The sequence below is a fragment of the Cyanistes caeruleus genome, chromosome 2 (assembly GCF_971803275.1).
Source record: "Cyanistes caeruleus chromosome 2, bCyaCae1.hap1.1, whole genome shotgun sequence".
NCBI classification, from domain to species: Eukaryota; Metazoa; Chordata; class Aves; order Passeriformes; family Paridae; genus Cyanistes; species Cyanistes caeruleus.
The window spans coordinates 67,585,568-67,606,847 of NC_141702.1; the positions used below are offsets into that span (position 1 = coordinate 67,585,568).

Genomic DNA, 21,280 nt, shown 5'->3' on the forward strand with positions numbered 1-21,280 from the left:
TAAACTGTGTGATCTAGAAAAGCAGATAAAAGGTTGCCTTTCAAGTAAGGGCAACAGTCTTAGTTCAGTTGGAAAATAGTTTCCACTGGCAAGCTTTTGTCATCTTAGGTTTTCTATATTGGCCATGAATGTTTTTTCATCTTTCCATGAAACTAACAAGATTTAGGCAAAACCACATTGCTTCTGCCTGGTTCAAGCCATACTTCTCACAGTAGCAAGCAAATCCCTATGTATCATCCTCTTGCTCAGGCTTTTCCTGCACTACTTCCCACTGACCTCAGTGAGATTGATCAGCATGGAGGTACAACAATAATGTAAGACAAAAAAGTGCAGAAATTGTGTGAACACTACTGATTATGGGTTAACTCAGCTGTGTTGAGTTGACAGAGCTTTATGAAGAAACTAATGGATCTAATTCAATAATGGGAGGAGAAAAAAGGGTTTTTGGAGAAAACAACACCAGACTCCCAACATCACAAAAGCAGAAGCAATAGCATACAACAATGTATTTCCAAGCTCCAGGCCAAAATGACTACCACTGACTACTACCACTGTGCCAATGCAGAGCTCAAAGAGCAAAAAAACAGTTAAAAAGCCATTCCTAGGAAAGGGGTGGGTATTTAGTTGTCAGGCCTTGTGTGGAAAGATAGGCTGCCACTGGGCAGACTCTGGAAGAAAAGTCTGAGGAAGGTGAGTGTTCCCCAGTTCCTGAGAATTACGACCTTTAGGCAAAGGCAGGCATGTGATCGATTGATTAATTGTTCTGAAAATGTGTTTTTACTTAACTATTTAGTTCTACACTACTAATACTTTCTGTTAGAGAGGATGTTCAGTCCCCCTATACAGCCATCACTCTCAATGGCAACCAAATTCCCCAGAAGCAGGACAGATCTTCAAGGCATGATCTGAGAGTGGGAGAGGAGGATGGAGGTGGAAAGGACATGCTCTTGAAGAAGCCAGGTAGTGCCCTTAACTTGGTAAGTGTGGTGGGAATGACTTGCAAGCTTGCAGTGTGCTAAACTTTGCTAAACTGATGCTCAAACAATCCCACTTCATAGTTTTCAACCACTTCTCAAACTCACTTCATTTCAGCAAACTGACTTTGGTTCATTTACTATCAATCCCCATCCCATATTATACCAATTCTGTCTCAAATGTGAGCATATCAGTTTGACACAAAAGATAACATCAGCTGTGGTACCTTTAGCAATTTTTGCCTCTTATTCTTTTCCCAAGTAGTTTATTGATTTTGTCTTAGTAAGAACATAATCCTACAAAAAACTAGTCTTCCCAGCCTAGACAACTAGAGAGTTGATTAACTCTCACTGTAGTAATCTGAAGAGCAAAGTTATTCAAGCCCAGGGCAGATTCTATTAATACTTATTAAGAGGGATCATCACTTGAATCTCCTTAAATATTAAATTCAGCTAAAGCAGTTCTCGCGTTATTTCAGTAAGAATATACTTCCAAATAGCCCCAGCATTAAGAAAACACGTAGGAAACACACAACACTAGGTGGTCAGTTGAACAGATAAAAAAAACCCTAAAAACCAAAAATTCTACAAGGGAATGAATAGCCAATCACTTACAGAGCCTAAGAATTACAGTCCTGAAATCTGCTACTTAATAAGATTGAGTCTATCAACTGTCATCTGTAACAAACAAAATAGTTTCTTATTTCCATCATAATAAAACCTTTTCTCCAGCACTTTCACCTCCTTGTACCTCATATTTATTGTGAGACAAAAAAAATTATGATTAAGTTTAAGGACAGCCTGTAAGATGAATAAGCAAGTTATACTTTAGTATGCACACAGGAAAAAGAAACCAGACATGCTAAAAACCCCAAAAGACAGTGTTTTTATCCACCTTCTAGACCAAAAGCCAGCCTGGCCACAATGTTATCAAGGCTTAGAGACTTTCTGTCATCATTCAACCCATTGAAGGGGTAGCCACTTCCTTGCCACTAAACATTAATAATTTTGTTTGAAGTATCTGTGGCAGACAGATTCATTTTCTACTGGCTCCATCTAGGCTTGGTCGCCTTACGAACACTATGACATGACAAATGTAATCACAGTGAGAGCACTGGGATGTTATGCCTTAGATAGCAGAGCTGCTCACAAAAACTTCCATGATAAACTCAGACTTTTACAGTTGACAGTATAGTTCATGACAGTATTGTTCATGAAACCCAAAAGACATTTTTCTGCAGATATTCTGCATTTTTGTAACACAAAACAAGGCTGAGGCCAATACTCTTTATACTACTAAGTGCTTATTATCAGTTAAATAAAAGAAGCATTGCCAAAATATTTTATGTAGCTTTGTCTAGGTTGAAGATTGAGTTAAACTTGTTTATAATAATAATACCTTTACATATAAAAAAATAAAGAAATCCTCCACTAAATTATCAAATGCCAAACGCCTTTCAGATTTCAAGGGCAGAAAACTTTAAAACTCTCTCCTTAAACTCTTCCAGGGTAATGTTCCTGTATATTATTCATTGATTAAAACATTGAAAATATTTTTTGCTAAGGGAGAAACCAAAACACAAAAACCATAATGGAAAATTACAATTTCCAGTGTAACAGTAGAATAAAAACATAGAGCTTTTACTTTCACACCAATAGGGTTGAAGTGATGGCAGAGATAAAATTCAGTAACTGACTGCAAAGACTTTATACAGATAAGAAGTACATGGTAATGTACCTGGTCCTCTCAAACAAACTGATGCAGCTTAGCCTACCAACAGACAGATAACATAATAGACTGTCCTGACATCCCTGCCAGCTCCTTGCATGGTTAATTCAAGGATCACCAGGCAGACAGTGGCTGTTGGAAAGACACAGTGATTAATCAGAATTTCACTCAGAGGACCACAGGCAAATAGATTAAAATGTTTTAACCTGGCCACTTAACATACCAAATAATCTTTAGTGGGACTCTGAGTAAGACACCTTCTCTGTCAACAATGTAGACATTGGGGAACACATGCCTCTGTTATTTTACTGTGCAGTATGTCAAATGGGCCTAAAATAAAGTTTGGCTCTTATCTGTGAAGAGATATACAGATGTGAATAAATAAAATAAAAACAATACAGTGCGAAGTATGATTTAAAGACTATAATTTTAACATTAAAGAGAATTTCATATTGAAAATATAATGAAATTTAAAAAATAACTGTTAAAGAATGGCTATGTTTCTAATAAAATGCAAACATACATATCCCTGCTTAAATACATTAAATACATTTCATGATCTTTGTCATCAAATTGTCAGAGTGGCCAGTATTTCAGGCTGTACCTGGAAACCTTCATGCAAGATGGAGATCACTTTTCTACAGACTTTACATATTAAGATTGAAATTAATCTAAGAAAAGACAGTCATCACCTTCCAGTGTTTTTCTGGGAACTGAAGCCAGGTTGCTCTCAAAGACGCTGGCTACATTTAGGTTATTTGGTTAAGAAATTCAACAGGAAATGATAAGGAAAGGGAAGAAGACTAGAAGTGAGGTAAAACTGGTAACAATCAGCAAGCAAAAGAAACTCATGAGTGAGCAGAAGTGTGAAACTGTGTTAGCTGTAAAACACTTCTAAGCAGCAGATGGGGTAAAAGAAGGCAAAAAAACCCCAATGTGTAGAAAAGGATAAGAAGTCTTGGTAAACAGACTGCATGGAGAAGACAATTCTTAAAGGGAATATGGAAACATACCCTGGACAGAAGAGTTGCTACACTGGGTATGTTGAGGCTACTACATTGGATAATTGATAGCCACCAGATTGGAAGTGCAAGCAAGTATGAAAATTGACTGAATAGAAAGGATCAGAGAAGAGAAAATAAAATAAACTGAAGTGAGCTGGAAAGCCACAACATTCAGAGATCTCCAGTGCAGGAGATAGGAAAGTAAGAGGCCTTGAACTTTGCTGTATGAAGGAAAAAGTGCCCATCCATCCTTATGTAATAGCTCAAAAAATGACTGCAGACACAGTAAGGTTCTTCTCAAATATGTAAGAAAACCCCCTGATATTAGACTATTCCCTATACTGGTAGCATAAAACATGCCCAGAGCCATGCACTTACACTTAATGGATGCTGTCATTGTGCCAACTCCATGCACTGGTTTAGCAAAGTGCTGGAGAACAAGGAAGTTCACATCTTCAGTAGTTCAGGATCAGTGTGGGTTACAATAGGTTTTAAGCCTTTGCGAGCACTTCAAACATTTGGGGACTAATATTTAATGACAAATGCTGCTCATTTGTAAAACATTACAATGCTTTATTGTACCTCAAATGTCAAAGTGTGCATTTTGTCTGGGAATAAAAACACTAACAAGTATAAAAAGTGTACTGCCTGACAGAAGTTCTGTTTAAAGTTTTTGATTATATAATTATTTTCACCAATGTGCAAGTATCTATTGAATGTGTAGCCTCTGCTTTTACCACAGACAAATGTCATTCTTTATTCAAGAGGTGGTGAACAGAAAAAGGTTCAAAAAAGATTGAAAAGATCACCACGTGGTAGGAATAATGGTACCCTATATCATGACAGCTTTGACTATCACACCCAGTCTGACATTACAGATATGAAAAGTATCTGTAAAATTCATTATGAAATGATGATTGTTTGTTACCTTCTTTTTATGCAAAACATACACACAAGGATGCAACATAATGTGCCAGCATGATACAACACCATCACCAGATAGATACTACTGAAGAATGCTTTGCTGTTTATGTGGGAGCCATTCTGGAATTCAACCTCACACAAGTCACAAAAATTAGGAAATATTACAGATGTGGAACTAGTTTTTTACTAGAGCCTTCACTTTGTTTAATATTTGTAAGCACCAGCTGCAAAGTATTTTTCCTGTCCTTTTAAAATACAGGCTTGCTTAAAAAAGTTAGGCTAAGGTATTCAAAAGGATTTTCCACCAAAGATCCAGATTGAGAAATGTATCTCCAAATGCTTTTTTTTCCATAAACTTTTCCCTCAAAAGCAATGCTAAGAAATAAAAGCTCTGTTCACCTCCCCCAACCAAAGTATGATGATGTATAAAAAAAACCCCAAAATCAAAACAAACAAACAAAAACCCCAAAAAACTAATTGCCAAAAATGCTCAAGGAAGAAAAAAAACCAAACCATACATATTGAGCAGCCTATTTTATCTGGATTGCAAAGAGTGTCTTTGTGAGGTACTGCCTTACAGCTAGCTGCTGAATCTTTGGTGTGTTTAGGCTTTTAAAAGTAGATTTTCCAGGGCCTATGACAGTATACTCTGATCAGAAAGCTATTAAGGTTAACAATTTTGAAATACTCCCAAAAACTGAAGAATCATGTAATTATTCAATTCAGTGTCATGTAAAATTGTCTTCTGTTTTGAAATGTCATTATAACTGAGTTGTAAACCCATGCCTAGCAGCATGCAGCTCAGTTGGTTAGAGTGTAATAAACACATTGAGATTAAAGCTTCCAAGAGACGTCAGCAAATGTACCTGCCCATGACTGCTCACTAACATAACACTTGGAGCTTTTAGTTGGCATTGCAGGAGCATGCCAAGCAATATGTGACCCCACTAAACATACTCCACATGTTCATCATTTCCCTCTCATGTTGCAACTCCGTAGACATTTTTCTTCTCTTTCCTTCCATCTCTGCATTTCTTTGCAAGTACCTATTCCCATGTCCCTCGATTTCTCACTCTCAAGTCTGGCTCACTGGTTCATATTATAAGTGTTAAAAAAATATCCCTTAAATTACTGAGAGGACATTGCTTGTGCTATGGGATTTAATGCCCTCCTCTGCAAGCAGAAGTGGCAGCTCACCAATATGCTCCTCACTGTGCAACGTACAGATATCCCATGCCAGACTTTAAATTGCTCAACAGCAAGTTTTAAATCATCCTGCCGAGGAGTCTGTAGGGAGACATACCAGTCTTTCTGCAGAGAGAGATCAATGAGCTGTGGAGACATGCTGGCCAGGAATCTCCCTTTCATCTAGATATACACAGTGTGACACACCAGGTGCCAGCTTAACTGCTATTCTTACGGGAATGGGCAACTTCTGCGTTTGAGAGACGAGGGAATTTTTCTGAGTTTATAGATTATTTTTAATGCGTCAAAGATTTATCGTGGGAGTTAAAGGGTTGAATAAAGTCAGCCAAAAAAAATTCTCAAGCTTAGTGTGATGCAAGATATCAGGGACTTACAGAATTTTACCACTGTGTTGATCCTGCTTATGAAGTCTCCTCTGCTGGCATTCCTGACAGCCTCTGTTCAGCAACACGACTCTTAGGAAAGGCAAGGGCCTTTGTATACCTTATACCCATGTTTACAGGGCACCTATATGTGCCCCTCACTCTTTCCTCCTCCAGCTCTCCCATCTGAAAATACAACTGATGCAAGGTAAATCTTTGCAAAGTTGCACAGGCCCTCTAGAACAGCAGTCTGAAGAGAGGGAAACACATCCAGAGCTGGGGAGGGCTAACAAGTGTAAGCACCTCACTCACACCCAGAGAAAGGGAAGGTGGAACTGTGGCCCTGCATATGAGTTTTTGGCACAACATTGATCTGTTTTTAGTAAGGTCTGAACTGGTATATATGACCTGATGTTATTGATACTAACATTTGACAGCAATGGTACTTAAAAGCATAATATTTCCTAAGGGACTGACTGCTTTTTGCTACTGTAATGACACAGGATGCATTTCATGGCCATAAAGAAAAGATGTAGTCCTAAAGATGAATCATTGTTGTCCATAGATATATGAGATGTTTTTGATAAATAACTGCATTTTTATGTTTTATTTCCATGACCAGCAGTTGCTTAACTTTTTAATTTCTTAGAACATTTCAAGACTTCTCTTTTGGGACATTGTTTCATGAGCACTCATTGTCTTTCATTCTTAGGACAGGATATCTTTTCCTGGTTGGTAGGTAAATGGTAGGGTCTGGGCAACAATTCTGCAGGCCTTTGCTGAATGTCAAGAAAAATAAAAACACTGGCTCTTGAAGAAGTGCTACACTGGAATAGTGCACTTCAGATTGACTACATCTAACTCAAAACATAAAGAAACATTTTTAGAAGCGAAAAAAAGTGATTAATGAGAAAAGGGTTAATACATTTATAGGTCAGCTAGTAAAAGACTTTTTTTCAAGACAGGAAGGAAAACTGGTGGTTTGATTGCCTGAGAGTTTTCCTAAGAAGGGGAGACTTTTTCAGAGCTGTTACTGCAGCTGTGCATTATCTGACCACGTGTTCAGAGAGCAAACTGCATTTGTGGGTATCCAACACCTCAAATTCATGTCTAGATAGTAAGGGTGTCAAACAGGAAGCTTGTGAAGTTCAAAATCATACCCTCTCTTTTCAAACAACATCAAAAAAATATTAGGGAAAATATGTCAGCTCTTCTAATCTTGCTGACCAAGCACAAAATGCAAGCTATTCTGACAGTAAACCTTTCAAGAGTTTGCAAAGTCTGAATGAAAACCAAGGCTATGACTGACATATATATATAATATAAATATATTTAAAGGACAATGACGGCAATGCAACAACTGTAAAAACTCAAAACATGCCCCATTAAGTTTGATTATGGCTTTCCTTTGTTTTGTGGGCTTTTCTGCCTTTTTTTTGTTTGTTTGTTTTTTGTTTTGGATTTTTTAAAGTTGCTTAATCAGAAAGAAGTAATATCTGAAAATTTTCACTTAAAAGGATATATATTTAGGATAGCTATATCATCAGAAATGCCAATCTCCACAAAATATTATAGAAAACTTTATAAACAACCCAATATCAATTTCTAATTAAATGATCTAGTTAGCCTTAAGTGCAGTGTGACCACAAAAAATAGTACAGATCAGAAAGCCTCTTGGCAGACCTATGCTTTTACTGTAATTTTCAGGAGCATTTTTCTTTTTATTTCTACTGTATTTAAAAGTTTATCACGCATTATTTTCCCTACAGATGGTATTTTCCAGTTCTGTTTTACTTCAAGTGAGAGAAGAGTGAAAGCAGTAGAAAACTTCAGAAAAATTAATTGCTTTTAACTTTGCACCATTTTTCTTTTCTCATCTACTCATAAGAAAATACAAAGCCTGACACGTCAATGTTTATCTTTTGCATATAAATGCCTGGCAAACCAATACGGAAGTTGAAATGCCAAGTGAAAAGTGTTTAAAATAAGAACTGTCTGACTGCTTTCTTTAGAACACACATGCTTTACCCTATCAAAATACAGTATCACCTTTGGAAATACCATCTATGAAAATCCTTTGATTAAATTATTGTAAAGGAGTAAGACACGTATTTGCCAAGACTAAATAAGGAACAGCCTCTATTAGCAGTTCATATACTGGGATACAAAAAATTCTAGACAAATCCAAACCAACCATAGTTTGATAAAGATGATCAAACTAAACAAGAGAAGGTAATAAAGCTATACATTTTATAAATAATTATTGTAAATAAAGTATGTTTCATGAGGCAGAAACCAGGTCAATAGCTCAGCAAGGTGGCATACCACAGTCTTTGAAAAGTCTAATTGTATCTGTCCCTTGATTTTGCTGCCAATGAACAATTACAGAAAGTTTCTCTCACCATTAAAGTTTTAACCTGCTCCTCAACTTTATCAGCAGAAAAAAAAATTTCAAGAACATTTCCCTAAGGGGAAAATCTACTTTCCTGAAATAATTGCATATATTTCGGTGGCAATAGGCAACTTTCATATTTTTGTCCTAGAAATCTACCTACATATCTCTTGATCTAGCTGAGATTTTGAAAACCATCATGGTGTATATTTTTACACCTCTGTGCAACATGTGTTTTTCCATTGAGATTTTTCTCCTTTGACGTCTCAATACTTCTCAAGACACATTCATAGCACACAATCTTGTCTTTTATTGAGACAAATATGAAATCAAGAAAAAATGTCTAAAAGACAACTTCAGATATCAGGTTGAACTATGTTTGGAGACAAAGTATTTTCTGTGCAAAGGCTTTGCTAAGACAGTTGTTTAATCAAAGAAGATTCTTAATTATCAGGAAATTGCAAGCTTTTCAAGTAAGAATTGCATGTCTTACTTGAAAAGCTGTTATTCTTACTGCCAATTTGGCCAAAGTGTTCTAATTCCTAAAATGCAATGAAGAGAGCTTGACTTTGCTAGACCTGACACAGCAGCACCGTACCGAAGATCTCTCAAGAGTTGAGCACAACCAAGACATCAAAGGTCCCCAAAGTCTAAACCCTACCTCACCTGAACAATAGAAATAGAGCACAAGATTAAAACCTGATGAGGCAAGTAAAAGTTAAAATTCAAACCAAAAATCTCCTTGTGATTTTCAGGATGTATTATTATTTTCAGTCTTAATCTCAGCGACTTCCTGGACTGAAGTTACACAGTCCTGTCCACCAGGGAAACACTCCCTCAACCCACCAGCGCCGAGTCTGGGTTTGAACAACAGTCCCCCCGATGTTCTTCTAAGGCATCTCCCAGTTTCTTTTCCTACTGTAGGTCCTTCTGACTGCCTTTTCCCCTCCCTGTCACATCTTTCACCTGCAGCCACTTTGTAGCTCATACACCTTCGGTTATTTTCAGGCTAAAACCACCCTTGCCCTAGAAGGGACAAGCTGGCAGACAGCTTTCTTTCCTCTGCTGCTTCAACACATCCTCCTAGTACACACACACACATTGAACTCAGAGAGCGTCAAATGATTGTATCTCAATCCCATTCTTCTCTTAAGCTTTAGATGTTTAAGGAGGAAGAAGTTTTGTGCTAATTTAGTTAACGTCTTTTAAGGAAAACTGTTTGGCAGTGAGAATTCTCTGGAGGTTTTTTGGTGTTTTAAAAGAAAAATAGCTTAGTATTTTGAAATAAAAGGACATTTTTCTTAAATCCTTTTCTATAAAATATACAAGACTAAATTAACCTCTACTAATTAGGCAGCTAAATCCCTGCAGAGGGAACCAAGATAATATTTAACTGTCAAATCAGTTTCAAAAAGATATACTTAATTACATAAAATTAATTCTGACAGTGAGTAATATGGAATAGATCCCCAGAGATCTTCTGTACTGTGTTAACATTTGCACCATGCTCTTGCTATAGTAGCAGAATTCGGTTTTTTTCACTGTGAGACTTCCTCTTCCAAAATGTACCCACTTGCAGCAAATATACATGGTATACATAACACTGACTGTATAGGTGCCTCAGGAAAGTTTTCACTAACTTCCTAAACCAGTAGTCAGATGTCTGTGACAATTACATAGGATAAGTACACTTGAAAAAAGGGCTTGTTGTTGTCAATTTACCTAATAACGGGCTGAAGTCAATAATTTAATGAATTTAAAACTTCAATCCCATCAATGTTTAGGCTCAGATGTAGCTTCAACTCAAGCTGCTAATAGTTGTAGGATTATATTACAATGCTTAGAATTTACATTTTAATTTTTACTTATAGGGCATTTATTACTTTTTAAATAGCTGATTAATTGGCATAATTTTTATAAACAAAGGGTGACCACAGTGAAGTATCTGCATGCAGATGAGCACAAACTTCATAACTCTTCTAAAAATGGACCAGACACTATGGCTGATTTTTCAAAGCCGCTCATTTCTTTTTGCCATATTATACTACACTTGCTCTTGTGTACCCCAGAACCTGGGATGTGATTTGCAATATGATTCAGTCTGAGTGGTTTTTTTTTTTAACACAGGGTTAAATGACTTATTCCTTTTTTCCTTTTTCCCAACATCATCAAACGCATATTTACAATATGCCACGTCTTAATGCCTTGGCCTTCTTTGATTAAATATGCAAATGAAAATCTTTAATCAACTTTCATGCCTAAAACTTGTCTTCCTTTCCTTGGATTCATAGTAGCATAGCAGTTACGTGCTCTGCCAAAACCACCGTTTAGGTAATGGACTCAAAAAACTTTAGCACAAACTGGTATTAAAATCCCATTCAAAAATTAGGATGACTGGGGGGTTGGGGGTGGGTGTCATGATCTGTTAGAAAAACAAAACCTGAGAAAACTCCAAAAGGCATTCAATAGGTTGTGTGCTAATGAAGTGTGGCTGACTGGTTTCTGTGCGACTGCTCCCAATAACATTCTTTGAGAAAAGCCTTTGAACAAACAAACAAATGTACCTTTCCTGAAGAATAAGTTTGTTTTCCTTCTTCCAGAAGTCTTTGAAGTCAGAACTGAATTCATGCCAAATACTGAAGAAAGAATGTGGGGACACCTCCTTCTCACCCATTTTTGGTTTCATACAGAAATAGGCTGTAGTTTCCAAAAAGCTGTCAAAGAAAGCAGAAATAGCAAATGCCTCAGTATCCATTGATGTAGTTTTTTTTTTTTCTTACTTGACACTGACATAGTATTTAATTATTCTTTGTAGCAGGTCTTAAATAAAAGAATATAAAAACATAACAGTTCTTAGCTCTTCATATACAAGTAGGTACACAATATAAGATGATTCTTCAGTAAAGTCAGGATCTGGGATTTATCACAGTTTCTAGTTTTGACCAAAGTATTTTCCATTTCAAAAGCCAAACTGAACACACTGTCCACAGCCCTGCAAATCCAGATATCCACACCCACCCATATACTGATTTCTGTTGTGTTTAAAGCTGTTTTCAAAACACACAGTCAAAGCTCATAAAGGACTGTAAATAAACTTCAAGTTCTGTTAGATCCGTGCTACAACAAAATAGCTTAGGCTGAAGACTACACAGAAATGTTAAAACTCAAACCTGCATTGTACTAAACAAGAAATGATGCAACAGAAAACTTGGCCCAGGAACAGCTGTGCTAGAAAAATAGGTGCCCATTGTGACTCTACCAGAACAATCCAGCAATCCCTCCTGAGCAAAGTGAGAGTAAAGCTGGTGTAGCAAACACATAAGCAACTCCTTAAGTAAAAGCTATTCCTGAAATGCAAAGGTCATACTTCACACACTGAGTGAGGAATGTGATGCAACTAAAATTTCATGTATTTCTGAGTTTGACTTGCTTCTAATTTATTTCAGGAATGTTACAGGAAGGTACAGAATAATTATTTTTAAAAATATTTGTTGATTATTATTTCTTTTCTCTTTTTTTTTCCACTGTATGTTTTGTAAATACTGGACATTTTAGAAATGTTTTCCTGAGCTGAATTTTAACATGCAAGCTACAGGGGAATTGCTTATTTTATGAAAAGTGCAATAGAAAAATCTCACTTGAAGTATAATTGTAGTTGCTTTGCTCACTGATCTATTACTATTCATTGACTCCTATCATAGTTTTCTCTGAATCATACATCACAGTTTTAATCACTTCAATTATGGGGAAAAATCCAATTCCAGCTAACGAAGGAAATGTAATTTTAGTCACAGAAGTTATGTCTTCATTCATGGATTATGATGGTTAAAGTAACATACAAAAGATTCAACCATTCAGAAGGTTAACTCTCACAAATTCTGCAAGAAAATGTTTACCCTAATTCTCAAACCCGACTATTCCAGTTATACTGCCCAACCTGAAAAGTAAGCATCTACATATATTATCATATTGCTGAATAAAAATGTGTACATCTTAAAAAATTGACGTCAATTTACCAGCCAAATTTTACATCACATTTTTTCTCCTAAGTTGCAATTCATTTTTCCATCTGCTGGAGCAAAGTGAAGATGCTGAGTAATAAACGAAAACAAAAAAAACCCATGACATTGGTACTCAAATGCTACCTTACCTGATCATATAATTTCATCAGCTCTCTCAGTCTACCATAGCACTCTGATCTGTAACTCACTGTTTGGTCAATAAATGCCTTTTTTTTTTGGCTGGGTTCTGTTGTGGGTTTGGTTGTTTTTTTAAAATTATTTATTAATGATTAATACTACTGATTAAAATATTCCATTTTACTTATTTATACTTTTCCCACAGTTTTATACTGGGCAAGATATTTATAATCTATCCTCTGATCCCACAGAATCATTCAAAAAGAATACACCTGACATTGCAGTCAGCTGCACTGTTTTAAACTTCTTCCTATTGTCACATATTTTCAACTTTTTGCAAGACTGCAAATGTTATCAGGGAGGTATTTTTTCTCCCAGTCTCTTCCCCCAGACTTACAGCTCTGCAGCTGCTAGTGGGGAAGTCATATCAAAGGCTCATTTGAATTTTCAGAATAAACTGAAAATATTTTCAGAGGAATGTGAGGAATAAAGAATAAGAGAGAAATCTTGAGGCATCAGCTGAGTCAATGACTTATTTTTTAAGAAGCTCTTTGAATGAAGTCCATTAATGATTTACAAAACAGAGAAAGACAGAATTTCATATAAAAAACCTTGTTTTGAGAAATGTGTCCTCAAAACATTTGCAAACGACAATGATGAGAAAAGAATTTGACAGCGAATGGTCATCCCAAGTAATGCTTTATGAGCATATGAGATTATGACCTAGAATTCCTTCACAGGAAAACATCCCAAGAAACCAGAAGCCAAACAAAATGAAATTCATACTGTATAAGAGAATGCTCAATTAAAAAAAAAAAAAAAAAAAAAAAAAAGAAAAAGATAAACAGTACTAACATCTATTAGAGATGCAGAGACTTCCACTGCCCTTCAATTATTCCTACTCTGAGAGCAGGAGGCAATAACCAGTGTTTTTTCTCTGGTGGCTGAAAACCTCTCTGAGGACTACTTGTAAGACCATTGCAAACTTACACATTCATACAGCTGTAACTTAATTACCAGGTTCATAGAAAGAAGAGAAATGCTCCTACAGGTTGCTTGACTCCCTAGCAGTTAGTTTGGGAGGTAAGGAAAATTAGCTGTCTGTGAAATGTGAAACAGCAGCAGCATAGGAGGTTGTCATTGTGAGTATGTCACACCTTTCTATTGCCCTGTAACAATGCACAAGACATCAGCTGCAACACAGTAATACTTCAGGACACAAATCTCCATGAATCAAATCTTTCTTTCTATACATACAGATCAAACAGTCAAGACAGTTGGCATGTTTTTTCCAACCAGAGAGGCCTACCCTTCTTTAGCATTAAAGTCCTTCAGAGTTCATTCAGAAGACATATGGAAACCTGCTTGCTATACATTTGATGCTGTCATTTTTATAGTACAAGACAAAATGGCATAATTCACTAATTCACACATGAAAGACAAAGCAAATAAAGCCAAGCCAAATGCATCAAATAATAAAACATGGACAGCAATAAATCCTCTCTGTTACCATGGTCTTTAAATACCTGATTTGGAAATATTTACATATGTCAAACTAGACATATCTCAAGGCTAATTCCAGGAGGGGACATGCATTTTAAATACAAAGAGAAATTTGGATGATATCGCCATAGCCCCAAGACTAGATACGATCCTTTCAGACTTCAGCCAGGCAGTAAATATCTTAAATATCTCTGGTGCTTTTCTCTGGGACAAGCCATTCAAATTTTCCTGTTCATTCTTTAGCAGATTTTGAAACAAAATATCTGCAAATACCATTGTTACTATTTCTAACTGTGCATCGCATAGACATTTTGACTCAAGTAAGGGACTAGCTATCAAAAGCCTTTTCTTCCTACACTAAAATTAATTTCTGCATCATAAAACCTTGGGAAACTCATCTGACCTGTTTGAATTTCATTTCACCTATCAGCAAAATTAAAAATTTATTTTGAAACTTTACTCAAGTGAAAAGGTTCATATTTATCTGTACTCTTTCTGAGAGTCTTAGAGGAAACAAATGTGCACTAGAGAAGATCTTTGAGTCATGGAAGAGGGAAAGAAGGGCATGAAACTCAGTTTAAGGGATTAAAAGAGGTAAAGGGCATCACTGCTTTTGCTTCTAACAGCCTGACTTTTCAAGCATGGTTAAAAATAAGACATTGATGTTCACACTGCCATCTTACCCTGATATGGCAAAAGCCAGAAATCTTTAAACAGGTTTCAGACTGGGTTTCATATCCCTCATGCTGGCCCTGAAGGAGAATTTAACATCATCTTTCTCAAAACAAGGGAAGACTTGCTCATCTCTGACAAGTTAGGAAGGAAATAACATCCGGATAGATGGTTAGTTCCTTTTCTTCCTTTCTGGTCTTCTAATGTCTTTGGTTCAAGTGTTTGGGTAATTCAGAAAAATTATTTCAGACTGATGTCTTAACTCACTGCCTATTCAAATGTGGAAATTTGATGAATGAATCACTGGACTTTATGTGTGCTCCCTTGAGTACAACTACAAGTCTATGAAAGTGATTTTTCTATTTGGAAGGAAGAAAGGAATGGATGTACTAACAGCCAAACCAAATTTAATCACATGAAAAAGAAAAGAAGAAATTCACATTGCAGATGGCTCATTGACAGCAATACTGGCTAATAGATTTGATCCATTAGGAATATTCTAAGAGGTATAGATTATTCAGCCTATTCCCTTTTCCTATTCTGAAAGCAGCTAGCAAAAAGTTGCAGACAATAATTCCAATTCAAGCTTGCTGTCTGGGATGCATTGGCTGCCTTACAAATAAGTACAAAAGCAAATCAACAATACTAAGACAGCAGCAGTTTCATCTCAGCATTATTTATCAGGCTTCCTTGGCCAAACAAATAGCAAAGTAACCATAGGTACAGACACGCCCTGGCTGACCTTTCTGAGAGAAGTTGAACACACTCATAAACACACATGTATCTGGTTTTCCCATGCAGCAAACTAAATTGCCTGCAAGGGTAAAGATTTACTCCAATGTGGATTTAAAAGCAGAAATAAGTGTTGCTATTCTGCCCTGTTTAACAGAATACTTATTTTGGTTGAAGTTTGAACATGGATATTCTTTTCTATTTTGGCTTCATAAATCTCTAAGCATCATTATGTACATGAATGATTAAGGACAGCTAGTGTAAATGGTGTAATCTGTTACTTCTGTGAAGTAGTTGTGTTTCAGAAGCAGTTCCAAATCAGGCTGAAACTACTAAAGTACCCTTTAGTTCAATTAAACTCACAAATAAAATTTAGAACTAAGCACATTCCATGAGAAGAAAGTAAAAGGGAAAGAAAAGACTATTTGTGCCTTCTACTACTTTAAATCTGATATGAGTCTTATTGAAAGCCAAACTGAGTTGATGGACATGTAAGCCTGTTCACAGTGCTGATCCTGAATTGTTCACTACATACAGAAGGTGAGTACAACATACAGGTAAGGGTATTTGCTTCCTGGATGATAATAATGTGAATCATCATATTAGTATTCGGTTCGTTTTATAAAGAGGCCAAGGCTTTGTATCTATTTTCTGAGTGTATTCAACATCTGAAAGCAAGAGTTAATCTTCAGACAGAATTCCAACCAGTTCAATATGGTCACACAAAATTATCTAAAATAAAAGAGTACCAGCATGCTGATGATTGAGATAGCACAAGACTGTTAGGAAACTTTATATGAACAGCATTCTATGAAGGCTGTAATTTTCTATTGATATATTTTGTTGAAGGTTCTTCTCTGCACTATAACTTTACATCACTTTCTTCACATTTTCTTTGCTTTTCAAAAAAGTATAATTTCCTGCCATCAGTGCTGTCTCTTGTTCTGCATAATTATAAGTGAAAATATGTAAAAAAATAAGTATAGGTTCATTCAAGATATCTAGTACCTAAATGCTGGTAAGAAATTTCTTCTTGTCCTTTTATTTCCCCCCTTTTATAAAGGAAAAAAAGTAACTTTCTTATATTAAAAAGAAAGTTGAGATAATATGCCAGTTCAAATTAGCTGCCAGAATCATTAATCTCTTCTTTCATTTGCCAATTTATATTGTGTAACTGTATTTTGTAATATTGTTCCTTAGAAAACAAAGGTCTCAAGAGATTTTTCCATCCCTCTAAAAAAAAACCTGCGAAACATTTGCAATGTTTTGAATCCTAAGTCATCTCCCTCATGCCTGGTCCCTTGCCTCTTATAAACTCATATTAAACAGAAACACTTTTTATTGCTTTGACCATATGAAAATTAGCAGCTTCAATAACAGCAAAAAAAATCCCTCTACCTTTGAAGCACTATTTTTTTTCTTCCCAACAAAAGCACAACAAAAAGCATCCAATACTAAGAACAGAAAATCATGTTTTGACAGGCTGGTCTGTCTTGTTCATGAGAATTTTATCAGCCTCCCTCCCACTCCTAGGACTGCTTTACAACTTTAATGATCGTCTACAATGATCAATATTACCAGTTGTACATAATTGTTAGCATCACAAATGCAGAACTTCCATATTTTATGCTGATGGCAGCAGACCCTGTAACTGAATGCTGTTACAAAGTACAGAGCATATGCTGTGACACAGACTGCTACATTCAGTGGGTATTAGGACTATAGCTTTGGACTTCAACAATTTGGGAAAAATAAAATTTTAGGAAGATTGATGATGTCATGGTATTAACAGCTGATGCACCCTTCACATATCAAATTGCCATTTCAACCTCAATTTAAACTGCTATTCCAGACACTACTTAATTCAATGGGAGAGTATTTCTTATTCCTGTCTTTCAGGAACGAAGTGCCTCTTAACAGCAGGTTGCAAACCAGCAGAATAAAAGGGCCATAAGTAAATTAAATTATACTTTTGTTGAAAGGTGAATGTGAGCACTGAGAATTTCAAAATCTTTATTTTAGAAAATACATTTTTATCAGATCCAGAATAAGGTATATTGTTTGGGTACGATGAAATTTGCCTAATCAATCCTTGTTGCTAATATCTTCTGTAAATATTAGGCTACCAGAGATCACAGCTAACACTACATTTAAAAAGCATTCTGCAAGGTCTTCCCTCACTCGTTTAATTATTTTTTAATTTGTATCTTTATTCTCATTTATCTCTAAAACAATAGGCTACAACCTGGTCCCTCTATATGTTTGGGTTGGGTTTGGGTTGATTCTGGGTTTTTTTTTTGCATTATTCTGATGTAAACAAGTGCTCCACTGATAAAACAATATCATCTTTTATCCAAGGTGGCATAGGATTAGGAGCTAAATTTTATAAGGAGAGATCTGTCCTGGCAAATGGAACCTTTCTGGTGACAAAAAAAATACTGTACTGAAAAAGCCATTCTGCATATACTGAGTCAATTCCAGCCATTTGAAAATTGAAGGTCAGAAAATGTAGGTTAAAGGTATTTTAGCTACCTTCATTATACCATGTACAAAGCATTTGTCAGCTACATCTCACCCAGCAACTGGGGTTTATGTGAACCTAAATTCTGCTGTGAATATTTAAAGGTCATATTTCCATTCAAGAATATTATTCAAAATAAAAAATGGAGATATTACCTTAAAAACAGAACTAACTTTGTGTCTTTTATTTTGCCTCCAGCAGGCCACTCCAACAAAACACATTTTAAAAAATCAAGCGCTATTTAGCGCTACTCTTCAAATGCATTTTTCAGTTGCATGTGCTTTTCCCATGTAATTTTAAAATGGTAATTGTAAATCAGTTCAAACTTCCTCCCAAAACCTTGGCTTGAGGTAGTTAAAGTTCTCTAGATCCTTCTAGCATTGGTATTAGCTGCAACCCACTGTTACCTGAATACTTTGCATAAATGTATAGGCTCAGTATCTTGGACTTAAATGTTTTTAATTCATGTTAGTGTGGATATCATGCCCACGCCTGCTAGCTAAGCTGAGACATATGGCTAGTTCTGTGCTAAGCTAGACACAGGCAATATGAGCATGTGTAAAACAATACCATGTAATTTTGTGCACAGCAGAGTCAGGCCCAGTAACATAACCAAGAGAAAACTATTTTTCTCTCTTAAAAAGACAAACATGGGAGCTTCAAACATATTAAATAACCCTTGGCTGGCTGAACTTGAAGAAATAATAAGGTGCTGTTAGACACAGAATACAGCAGTAGAGTGGATTTCAGCAGGGGTCTGACACAAAAGCTGCTGGCCTCAGTGCTGTAAGAAACAGCTAAAAGCCTCATGTGAAAGCCCAACTTGACTTCAGATCTTTCTATTAACACTCCTCATGTTCACTAGAGGCCTTCTGAGCAACCATTATTACTTAAAGAGGTTATAATTATGGAAGTAGTGCAGAGCTGTTGTGCACTAAATACTGTGTTAAAAGCTTATTATATTTTTTCAATTTATTGATTGCAGCCTCAGCCTTGTTATCTGCCTGCTCCCATGATGTGGCTCCTTTTTATAACTGAAATTCATGAACAAGCAAGGTCAGGGTTATCTAAGAAAATAATAACAGTTATATAATGGAATAATATTTTTTCCTAAATCTAGAGCAGATTATTTGGAAACCAGACACATGCTTTAAAAAATTTCAGGTACACATAAGATTAACTCATCTCTAAGAGTATAATTCAGCATAGACAAAATTTTATATATGTGCATTAAAAAAAATACACTCTAAATACAGCCAGTGAATTGAGTGTCCAGGGTTTTTCTCAGCATAATAATTTCTGTTTTGGTGCTCATGTCAAACTCAGGTTTCAGTTTCTGTCCTTTGAAATTTTATTCTTTATAGGATAAAATTACTTTTACTCTTTACAGAATGAAAATGGCCTGAAATACCTGGGTATTATTGAACATCCTGGCATTTTAATGGTCTTTTGATGCAGTTTCACCTTAACCCTTTGTGGTTGCTCTGGAGAGCATTCTTACTTAATTCAGCATGCAGGAGCTTAACATGCATCCACTCATATCATCATGGCCAAAAGAACTATGAATAGCAGAAATTGATCCTTTGCTGGAAACAGAACTGTTCATGGGGGCTTTCATGTTCCTAGAGTCAGTGATGACAAAATCCCATGAAAGGAAATTGAAAGACTTCAAAATCTGTCTTGATGAACTGTCAGGTTGGAAAGGTCATTATTAGCATTTTTCAAATGTTAAGCACTTAAGATTCAAGTCTCAAGTTATCCCAATATATTCTCTTCATAGAAGTGAAAGAACCTTTGTGTTCTTTCCTAGATGAGTATAGAAAATGGGCAGCATTTTCTATAAGGACTGTCTAAATGAAAAGGTGGCAGCCACTGGAATGAACAGAAATATTGCGTTAAACAACCATATCAACTCTGGATTTGTGAATTATCAGTATTCACACATCCAAGCAAAGCTAGAAAAACCATATTCCTTTGGCCTAAGAAAACTGTCTCTTTTCTGGAGGAGCTGTTCCCATCCCTTCCAAGGAGGCTTTGTTGTGTTTCTGGTCTGGGATGACCACACCCTGTTTTCTTTAGGGTGAAGCAGGAAGTTTTACCCCCTCCACAGACTGATTAAGGCAGAACCATCTTTCAGACAGCAGCTGAGAAAAGAAGCGTGTGAGGTTATCTCATGAGAAGCCCTCATTTAAGACACAGCACAGAAGGGATCTGGCACAGTAAAGCTGTTTCTGAACTAGCTTGTCAAAGCAGTCAAGACACAAGGCAACGAGGCTGAGGAACAAACCAAGGAAGAGCAAAGAGTCAATGCTTTTTTTTCCCTAGTCACCTAATCTCCATAGATGAGAAGCACAGTGGAGTTTCAGCAGTAGGCTGAAGCAATCCCTATATCGTGGATCGGCTTGTGGATGGCAGCCTTCCATCAGCTGGAAATTGTTATGGAAGGAATGACCTATATTGTAGAGATTATTACTGGATAGTTCCCAGATGAGTTAATACAGCACTTGTGACCTAATTAAATCCCATCCCTGACGTTCTGCTTTTCCATTTGCATATACATGAGAACAGCAACATAATATTGTAATACTTAAAGTAAATTGTAAAATACAGCAAGGAAGAGAGGAACGACTCCAGTGGCAAATCAGCATAAGAGGGTAAAAGAGATGCATTATCCACATTTAAGTCACAGTCCTTGCAAATGCAAACGCTGACTATGAAGGCCTTAGGAGCCAATCTAACCAAACAGCCCAGGTAGACAACATGATGAAAGAGAAGTCCTGCTGAACATAATCAGAAGCTGATGCACAAGGGAGAGGCACTGGAGCTAATCACGCATACATACACGCACACGAGCGTTTTACTTCAGCTGCAACAGCTCAAGGGGAATATATTGAATTTTTGAGGGCTACTCAGTGAAACCACCTGCTGAACATAAACTGGAAGCCAAAAATATGTGACACATTGAAAGACTTTAATTCACCCATTTTTTTCCCACTGATTTTATTATCTACATGGTTCATCTCTTCTCTTTTTTTAAATCCTCAGCCTCATGCCATAGCATTAGTTTCAGGTTGATCAGACCCAAGTTATTTTAACTATATTGTTATCAGAGTGTTTGCTGT

General features: G+C 36.3%; 1 protein-coding gene across 6 annotated transcripts in view; it reads right to left on the bottom strand.

Moving 5' to 3' along the window:
- FMN2 (formin 2) overlaps positions 1–21,280 on the bottom strand; it is a 157,730-nt gene that overhangs the window by 5,573 nt on the left and 130,877 nt on the right. For all 6 annotated transcript variants that reach the window (XM_086877691.1, XM_086877692.1, XM_086877689.1 and 3 more), the window contains one exon: positions 11,156–11,305. In XM_086877691.1, the coding sequence (XP_086733817.1) occupies positions 11,156–11,305 (150 nt within the window). The remainder of the gene's footprint in view (positions 1–11,155; positions 11,306–21,280) is intronic.